Source organism: Petromyzon marinus, unplaced genomic scaffold (assembly GCF_048934315.1).
Source record: "Petromyzon marinus isolate PM22_M1 ecotype Great Lakes invasive population unplaced genomic scaffold, UKy_Petmar_22M1.pri1.0 PM_G_Scaffold_30, whole genome shotgun sequence".
Classification (NCBI taxonomy): domain Eukaryota; kingdom Metazoa; phylum Chordata; class Hyperoartia; order Petromyzontiformes; family Petromyzontidae; genus Petromyzon; species Petromyzon marinus.
In genome coordinates, this window is record NW_027422873.1 from 50,321 (window position 1) to 60,000 (window position 9,680).

General features: G+C 56.1%; 1 protein-coding gene across 1 annotated transcript in view; it reads left to right on the forward strand.

Annotated features, from left to right (window-relative positions):
- The first annotated feature begins 1,464 nt into the window (after positions 1–1,464).
- The window catches only part of LOC142915356 (uncharacterized), a 19,048-nt gene continuing 10,832 nt past the window's right edge, over positions 1,465–9,680 (forward strand). The window contains exons 1-5 of the mRNA XM_076061197.1: positions 1,465–1,577; positions 2,210–2,330; positions 2,741–2,931; positions 8,531–8,964; positions 9,395–9,557. Coding sequence (XP_075917312.1) covers positions 1,499–1,577; positions 2,210–2,330; positions 2,741–2,931; positions 8,531–8,964; positions 9,395–9,557 — 988 coding nt within the window. The 5' untranslated portion in view covers positions 1,465–1,498. The remainder of the gene's footprint in view (positions 1,578–2,209; positions 2,331–2,740; positions 2,932–8,530; positions 8,965–9,394; positions 9,558–9,680) is intronic.

Consider the following 9,680-nt stretch of genomic DNA (forward strand, 5'->3'; position numbering starts at 1 on the left):
AGCCGATGACAGTGGGCCTGTCGCTTTTTCTCAACCATCCTGAACACCTCCTCTGTCAGCCAGGGTCTCTGGGGAGGTCTGGACTGCGTACCCAAAGCAGCCATTGCAGCTGCATGAGTCACAGTCCTAAACCTCGTCCATTTACCCTCGACATCAGGAGGAGTCGGGGACGATGCTAATCCCAAGCCCATGGGCTGCACAAAAATCTAGCAGCCTCCTACCGTTGTTATTGAGCTGATCTGGCCCATGCCCTCCAATCACTCCAGACCAGGTGCCAGTATCATGACCAACTCGGGCATTGAAGTCACCCAACATGATGACTCTATCCCGAGGGGCCACTTTAGCCAGCACCTGTGACAGGAGGTCATAGAAGGCATCTGACTCATCGGCTTTGCCTGCATCCCTCCACGGATGTTCATCTTCGGCGGGGGCATAAGTAACCAGGACCACCATTCCTCGCCTCCGGTTGATGGGAAGGCGAGCCCAAAGTAGCCTGGGGCTTACAGCTTCCCACACCTCACCGCCACGCTCCCACGCCCCTTCATTCTTTTGTTCAAAAGAAGACCCACACCCTGTTGTTTGGCAGTCTGCTGCCCCGAGTAGAGGACTGTCCACCCCTCATGGTGGCAGGAGCCAGAGCCGGTCCACCGGACCTCCTGAATGCCGCATAGATCCAGGCGGTACCGGTCCAGCTCCCGACAGAGGAGTGGCAGCCTCTCCTCTGCAGTCAGCGTTCGAACATTCCACGTGGCCACCCGTAGTGGCTTTTCGTTGTTTCTGGAGTAGACCCGAGGGTAGGTATTCAATCTCCTGACTCCGCTAATTGGGGTTTGGCCAGGAGACGTCATAGGACGCCTGGCCCCCCGGGGCCTCCGGCACAAGCTTATTAGTTACATATTTCAGTTTAATTCGTAGTTTCGTGGTAATTAATTGAAGGTGGAGGGGTTACCAGCCCCTCACACCCGTCCAGAGCCCCCGTTTAGCCCCTGTGGTGGACATATATGCCATGAGGGGAGGTGCCAATCAAAATTGGATCTCCCGCCACAGCACTGTCCACGACAAAGTTGCCCGTCCGGCACCGCGAGGAGGTAGGGGGTTGTTTTTCCGGACCACACACACAGGTACACACACACAGGTACACACACAGGTACACACACACAGGTACACACACAGGTGCACACACACAGGTACACACACAGGTGGGCATCACACCCACACACGATAGTCGATCATGTTCAATTCTCATGAAATCAAAGTAGGAATCGATTCATTAAGATTAATTTTCGACCGCTTAATTCTCATGTTATCCGAACGGAAATCGATTTAATTAGCTTAATCAACCGTATATCGATTCCCATGTTATCCCAAATGAAATCGACTCTATACATGCGTTACTCTACAATAATCGATTCCTAATGTTATCCCATTAAGAATCGATGCGAGTATAGTTAATCGAACCGGGAATCGAATTTCTCTCCACGTGACTAAAGATCGCTCCATGGCGATGCGTCAACTCGTCTCTAGACTTGGCCTACTCTTCCTCCTCCTCCACCTCGTCACGTGGTGCAGCAGCCACGGTGAGCCGAGCCGGTCGATACATCGGGTGCCAGGTTGTGGTGGACGTGGGGAGCGGTGGTGCAGTGGTTAGCGCACTGTGTGAGCGAGTGTGGGGAGCGGTGGTGCAGTGGTTAGCGCACTGTGTGAGTGTGTGTGTGGGGATCGTTGGTGCAGTGGTTAGCGCACTGTGTGTGTGAGTGTGGGGAGCGGTGGTGCAGTGGTAAGCACACTGTGTGAGTGAGTGTGGGGAGCGGTGGTGCAGTGGTTAGCGCACTTTGTGTGAGTGGGGAGTGGTGGTGCAGTGGTTAGCGCACTGTGTGAGTGTGTGTGGGCAGCGGTGGTGCAGTGGTTAGCGCACTGTGTGTGAGTGTGGGGAGCGGTGGTGCAGTGGTTAGCGCACTGTGTGTGTGAGTTTGGGGAGCGGTGGTGCAGTGGTTAGCGCACTGTGTGAGCGAGTGTGGGGAGCGGTGGTGCAGTGGTTAGCGCACTGTGTGAGTGTGTGTGTGGGGAGCGGTGGTGCAGTGGTTAGCGCACTGTGTGAGTGTGTGTGTGGGGAGTGGTGGTGCAGTGGTTAGCGCACTTTGTGTGAGTGTGTGGGGAGCGGTGGTGCAGTGGTTAGCGCACACTGAGTGCCGTTTGCCCATCTCCCCAGCCCCGGCTTCTCCACTGAATGTGCGCGTGGAGTCTCGAGACCTGCTGACACAACTCCGCTGGGACCCAGCTGACGTGAACCCCGCCACCAGCAGCGTCACCTACAGAGTGGAGAGCAAACGGTGAGATGCTCGCTCACTCACTCACCCATTCACTCACCCACTCACCAACTCACTCACTCACTCACCCACTCACTCACTCACCCACACACCCACTCACTCAGTCACTCACTCACCCACCCACTCACTCACCCATCAACTCACCCACCCACTCACTCACTGACTAACGCACTCACTCACCCACTTACTCACACACCCACTCTCTCACTCACCCACTCACTCAGCCACTCACTCACCCACCCACTCACTCACCCATCCACTCAACCACTCACTCACCCATCCACTCACTCACTCACCCACTCTCTCACTCGCCCACTCACCCGCTTGCTCACTCACTCACCCACTCACTCACCCACCGACCCACTCACCCACCCACTCCTCACCACCTCCTCCCCGTGTCTTTGTCTGTGCAGCTATGGACGAGCCCACTGGCGGACCATCTGCGCTGCAACAACAGAGACTCGGTGCGATGTCTCCTCAGCTCTGCGGCATCCCGGTGACCGCTATCAGCTGCGCGTCAGAGCCACCATTTCATCATCGTCACCAGTGGCCTCACCAATCTCCTTGCCCTGGGTCGTGGTTGAGGTCTTACCCTTGAAGACAAGTCAGTGGCTTTGTCTATGTGTGTGTCTCTGTGTGTCTGTGTGTGTGTCTGTGTGTCTCTGTGTGTGTGTCTGTGTGTATGTGTGTCTGTATGTGAGTGTCCCTGTGTGTCTGTGTCTCTGTGTGTCTGTGTATTTGTCTGTGTGTCTGTCTCTGTCTGTGTGTATGTATGTGTGTATGAGTGTCTGTATGTGAGTGTCTCTGTGTCTCTGTGTGTCTGTCTGTGTGTATGTGTGTCGAAAAGCCACTACTGGTGGCCACGTGGAATGTTCGAACGCTCACTGCGGAGGAGAGGCTGCCACTCCTCTGTTGGGAGCTGGACCGGTACCGCCTGGATCTATGCGGCATTCAGGAGGTCCGCTGGACCGGCTCTGGCTCCTGCCACCATGAGGGGTGGACAGTCCTCTACTCGGGGCAGCAGACTGCCAAACAACAGGGTGTGGGTCTTCTTTTGAACAAAAGAATGAAGGGGGCGTGGGAGCGTGGCGGTGAGGTGTGGGAAGCTGTAAGCCCCAGGCTACTTTTGGCTCGCCTTCCCATCAACCGGAGGCGAGGAATGGTGGTCGTGGTTACTTATGCCCCCACCGAAGATGAACATCCGTGGAGGGATGCAGGCAAAGCCGATGAGTCAGATGCCTTCTATGACCTCCTGTCACAGGTGCTGGCTAAAGCGGCCCCTCGGGATAGAGTCATCATGTTGGGTGACTTCAATGCCTGAGTTGGTCATGATACTGGCACCTGGTCTGGAGTGATTGGAGGGTATGGGTCAGATCAGCTCAATAACAACGGTAGGAGGCTGCTAGATTTTTGTGCAGCCCATGGTCTTGTAATTACCAACACGCTGTTCCGGCATCGGCGCATCCACACAACATCATGGATGCATGCCGGGTCCAAGCAAGAACATCTGCTGGACTACATAGTGACGGACCAGCGAATGCGAGCCCATGTCCTTGACACCAGGACCTACCGTGGAGCTGATCTGCCCTCTGACCATCGACTAGTCATCTGTAAGATGCGCCTGCCATTCTTCCACTCCGGTGGTGGGTGTACACCCAGGACCCCATTCCGACCTAAAGTGGCCTGGTCTCAGTTATCTGATGAAAGTTGCAAGCGAGAATTTCATCATCGCTTGCGGCTGGGATTGGCATCGTCCCCGACTCCTCCTGATGTCGAGGGTAAATGGGCGAGGTTTAGGACTGTGACTCATGCAGCTGCAATGGCTGCTTTAGGTACGCGGTCCAGACCTCCCCAGAGACCCTGGCTGACAGAGGAGGTGTTCAGGATGGTTGAGAAAAAGCGACAGGCCCACTGTCATCGGCTACAGAATCCCACATCAGAGAATGAGGAGGCTTACCGCAGCCTTCGCTCGGAGGTTCGGAGAGCCGTGAGACGCTGCAAGGATGGGTGGTGGTCGCGGGTTGCTGAGGAGATGGAGTCTGCCTCAGTGGCCCGTGATCACAAATCTCTATTTAACTCCATCAAAAAAGTAACCTGCAGCGCCACACCTATTACCATCATTAGGGGAAAAAAACGGTGATCCAATCTCCGACCCCCAGGAACAGGTTTGCAGATTTGATGAGCATTTCTGTGAGGTCCTGGGGGAGGGAAAATCCCTCAGCCAGGAAAACATCGTGGCACAAAGTGAGGATGACCCTGCTGAGGCTGTGGTGCTTCAAATATTGGAAGAAGTCACCCCCTGTGAGTGGCTGGCTGAGGTGCCATCTGTTGAGGAAGTACTGAAGGCGATCCGGAGTCTGAGACCAGGAAGGGCAGCGGGCAGAGATGATCTCCCAAGTGAAATGCTGAGGGAGGGTGGCGTTTGTGCACAGACTGCCCTATATGACATCATAACAGTCTGGACCACTGGACGGGTTCCGCAGGATTGGAAGGATGCCCTGGTGGTCCCCCTTTTTAAGAAGGGGGACCGCACAGACTGTAACAGGGGCATCTCACTCCTCAGTGTGCTGGGAAAGGTCCTGGCAAGGATTATTCAGCATCACCTTGCCAGGCACGCTGAGGAGAGGCTTGCGGAGCCCCAATGCGGTTTCAGAAAAGGGCGGTCCTGCACAGATGCCATATTTTCTGTCCGTCTGCTACAGCAGAGGTGTAGGGAATTCCAACAAGACCTACATCTCTGCTTTATTGACCTGGTCAAGGCCTATGATACCATCAGTAGGCCTGGGCTCTGGGTCGTTCTTCGTGCTTTTGGAGTACCTGACCCTCTGCTCACGATCATTAAGGACCTTCATGATGGTGAGCGGGCCCGGGTAAAACTACGTGGCCGGGAGTCAGAGCCATTCCCTGTACACCTTGGGGTGCGACAGGGATGTCCTCTGGCTCCCACATTATTTAACATCTATTTTGACCACGTAGTTCGTGAAGCCTTCAATAGCTGTACCGGGGGAATCTCCATATGGTACAGATATAATGGGAGGCTGATCGATGCCCGGGTGCGGTCAAGGGATGGCTCCCTATTGCTCAACCATGTTATGTATGCCGATGATTTGGTAATAGCTGCTCATTCAGAGGAGGAGTTGGAGACGCTGCTGCTGAGACTGGAGCGTGCAACTAACAGATGGGGCCTTACCATCAGCCCCACCAAAACTAAGCACCTGCCTGGGTATTTTGTACCATCGGACACTCCACCCCCACAACTCCCAATCGGTGATGGGGCAGTTGTGGAGAGAGTGGAGAGTTTCCCATACCTGGGCAGTGTGCTTATGACTGGCTCCAGTTTAACAGCAGAGGTCTCACTCCGAATCAGTCGAGCGGCAATATCTTTTCATCGGTTGCGTAACGCTGGTCTGTCGCTCCGCACTAAGCTTTAGGTCTTCTCGGCCACGCTCATTCCCTCCCTTCTCTACGCTTGCGAAACGTGGACCCCCCTAATGGAACATCTTCGCCGGTTAGAAACATTTAGGCTGGCCTGCCTACGATCCATCCTGGGTTTAACCAGACTGGATTGTGTGAGGAGCTCACAAATCCTTGAAAGATCTAGGCAAGGACCCATCGGTGAGCTCCTCCGGCGGGCAAGGCTGCGATGGCTGGGTCATGTAGCCCGCATGCCCAGCCACCGCATGCCGAAACAGCTTTTGTTCGGCCGGATTGAGGGGGCAAAACGGGCGCGGCACGGGCTAGAGAAGAGATGGAGTGATGTGGTACAGGAGGACGTGGAGCTGAGTGGACTTGCCGATGACTGGTACCAGCGGTGTCAAGATCGGCCTCTGTGGAGGAGGCTCGTGAAGGACGCTACTGGGCAGTTGGAGGCAGTCGCACTCGAACAACAACGGAGGGCGGAGGAGCGACGCTCACAACAACGAGCGGAGCGCCGGGTGGCTAAAGCACAGCAGGTTGGCACAGTAGGAGGCACAGGTGGTGCATCAGCCAGTCATCTCAGTCAGTCGACCCGTGGCACCTGGGTCTGCCCCATGACCTCCTGCCAGCGGGCGTTCGACACTTCACGTGGCCTCAGGGTGCACATAGCCTGGCACAAGCGTCGTGGTGACGTCACCGCCACTTAGTGGCGAATGGCGGTTGTTGTCTCTGAGTGTCTCTGTGTGAGTCTCTGTGTGTGTCTCTGTGTGAGTGTCTCTGTGTGAGTGTCTCTGTGTGTCTCTGTGTGTGTGTCTCTGTGTGAGTGTCTCTGTTACACCTTGGAGTGCGACAGGGATGTCCTCTGGCTCCCACATTATTTAACATCTATTTTGACCACGTAGTTCATGAAGCCTTCAATAGCTGTACCGGGGGAATCTCCATATGGTACAGATATAATGGGAGGCTAATCGATGCCCGGGTGCGGTCAAGGGATGGCTCCCTATTGCTCAACCACGTTATGTATGCTGATGATTTGGTAATAGCTGCTCAGTCAGAGGAGGAGTTGGAGACGCTGCTGCTGAGACTGGAGCGTGCCACTAAGAGGTGGGGCCTTACCATCAGCCCCAGCAAAACTAAGCACCTGCCTGGGTATTTTGTACCATCGGACACTCCACCCCCACAACTCCCAATCGGTGATGGGGCAGTTGTGGAGAGAGTGGAGAGTTTCCCATACCTGGGCAGTGTGCTTATGACTGGCTCCAGTTTAACAGCAGAGGTCTCACTCCGAATCAGTCGAGCGGCAATATCTTTTCATCGGTTGCGTAACGCTGTGTGGAAGCTACCTGGTCTGTCGCTCCGCACTAAGCTTCAGGTCTTCTCGGCCACGGTCATTCCCTCCCTTCTCTACGCTTGCGCAACGTGGACCCCCCTAATGGAACATCTTCGCCGGTTAGAAACATTTAGGCTGGCCTGCCTACGATCCATCCTGGGTTTAACCAGACTGGATTGTGTGAGGAGCTCACAAATCCTTGAAAGATCTGGGCAGGGTCCCATCGGTGAGCTCCTCCGGCAGGCAAGGCTGCGATGGCTGGGTCATGTAGCCCGCATGCCCAGCCACCGCATGCCGAAACAGCTTTTGTTTGGCCGGATTGAGGGGGCTGGGCGGGCGCGGCACGGGCTAGAGAAGAGATGGAGTGATGTGGTACAGGAGGACGTAGAGCTGAGTGGACTTGCCGATGACTGGTACCAGCGGTGTCAAGATCGGCCTCTGTGGAGGAGGCTCGTGAAGGATGCTACTGGGCAGTTGGAGGCAGTCGCCCTCCAACAACAACGGAGGGCGGAGGAGCGACGGTCAGAACAACGAGCGGAGCGCCGGGTGGCTAAAGCACAGCAGGTTGGCACAGTAGGGGGCACAGGTGGTGCATCAGCCAGTCATCTCAGTCAGTCGACCCGTGGCACCTGGGTCTGCCCCGTGACCTCCTGCCAGCGGGCGTTCGACACTTCACGTGGCCTCAGGGTGCACATAGCCTGGCACAAGCGTCGTGGTGACGTCACCGCCACTTAGTGGCGAATGGCGGTTGTTGTTGTGTCTCTGTGCTCTGTGTGTCTCTTTGTGAGTGTCTCTGTGTGTGTCTCTGTGTCTCTCTGTGTGTCTCTGTGTGTCTCTGTATCTGTGTGTGTGTCTGTGTGTGTCTCTGTGTGAGTGTCTCTGTGTGTGTCTCTGTGTCTCTCTGTGTGTCTCTGTGTGTCTCTGTATCTGTGTGTGTGTCTCTGTGTCTCTGTGTGTCTCTGTGTGAGTGTCTCTGAGTGTCTCTATGTGAGTGTCTCTGTGTGTCTCTGAGTGTCTCTGTGTGAGTGTCTCTGTGTGTCTCTGTGTGAGTGTCTCTGTGTGTGAGTGTCTCTGTGTGTCTCTGTGTGTCTCTGTCTCTGTGTGAGTGTCTCTGTGTGTCTCTGTGTGTGTGTCTCTGTGTGTCTCTGTCTCTGTGTGAGTGTCTCTGTGTGTCTCTGTGTGTCTCTGTGTGAGTGTCTCTGTGTGTTTCTGTCTCTGTGTGAGTGTCTCTGAGTGTCTCTCTGTGTCTCTGTGTGTCTCTGTGTGTGTGTGTCTCTGTGTGTCTCTGAGTGTCTCTGTGTGAGTGTGTCTCTGTGTGTGTGTCTCTGTGTGAGTGTCTCTGAGTGTCTCTTTGTGAGTGTCTCTGTGTCTCTGTGTGTCTCTGAGTGTCTCTGTGTGTCTCTGAGTGTCTCTGTGTGAGTGAGACGTCATCTCTCCCCCCCCCCCCGTGTCTCAGCTGTGCTCAGCGCTCCTACGGTCACCGTGACGCTCCACAAGAGACTGACGGTGCAGGAGGAGGAGGAGGCTGATGGTGACGAGGAGGAGGAGTGCCGTGTTGAGGATGAGGACACCGAAGACGATGATGACGACTACGATGACGACTACGATGACGACTACGACGATGACGATGATGATGATGACGATGATGATGACGATGACGTCGCTGATGATGCGGACCGTGTCAACACCCACCACGGCGTTGATGACCACGAGGATGACCACCACGACGACGAGGATGAGCACCACGACGAGGAGGAGGAGGAGGGAGAGTGGTGGGAGCTCTCCGTGGCGGTCTCCATGACGAGTGGCTGGAGGAGGAGAATGGCGCGGAGTGACGTGGTGCATCACCAGCAGGCAGAGGTCTTCACGAGGGGGGGCACCACCATCATGGTGAGGGTGGGGGGGGGGGGGTGGGGGGGTGGGTGGGGGGGTGGGTGAGTGGGGGGGTGAGTGGGTGGGGGGGTGAGTGGGGGGGTGAGTGGGTGGGTGGGTGAGTGGGTGGGTGGGTGAGTGGGGGGGTGGGTGGGGGCTGAGTGGATGGTTGAGTGGATGGGTGAGTGAGTGGGTGGGGGGGTGAGTGGGTGGGTGGGTGAGTGGGGGGGGGGGTGGGTGAGTGAGTGGGTGAGTGGGGGGGTGGGTGGGTGAGTGTGGGGGGGGTGGGTGAGTGAGTGGGTGAGTGGGGGGTGGGTGAGTGGGTGAGTGAGTGGATGGGTGGGTGAGTGGGTGAGTGAGTAGGTGGTGTAGGTGATGATGATGCTACTACTACTAATGATGCTGCTGCTACTGATGATGATGCTACTGATGATGATGCTGCTGCTAGGAGCGCTTTGTAGGATGCCGCTTCCACCACGCGGTGCCTCCGCCTAGAGGCGCTGCTGAGTACTGCGTCCGTGTGAGGATCGTAGCTGACCACCCCCGGTGGAAGACAGGGGAGTGGTCTCCACCGTCCTGTGTCTCGGTCCCTCCACCACACAGCGTTGTGGGTGAGTGAGTGAGTGGGTGGGTGGGTGGGTGAGTGATTGGGTGGGTGGGTGGGTGAGTGAGTGGGTGGTGGGTGAGTGAGTGAGTAGCTGGGTGAGTGAGGGGGTGGGTGGGTGATTGAGTGA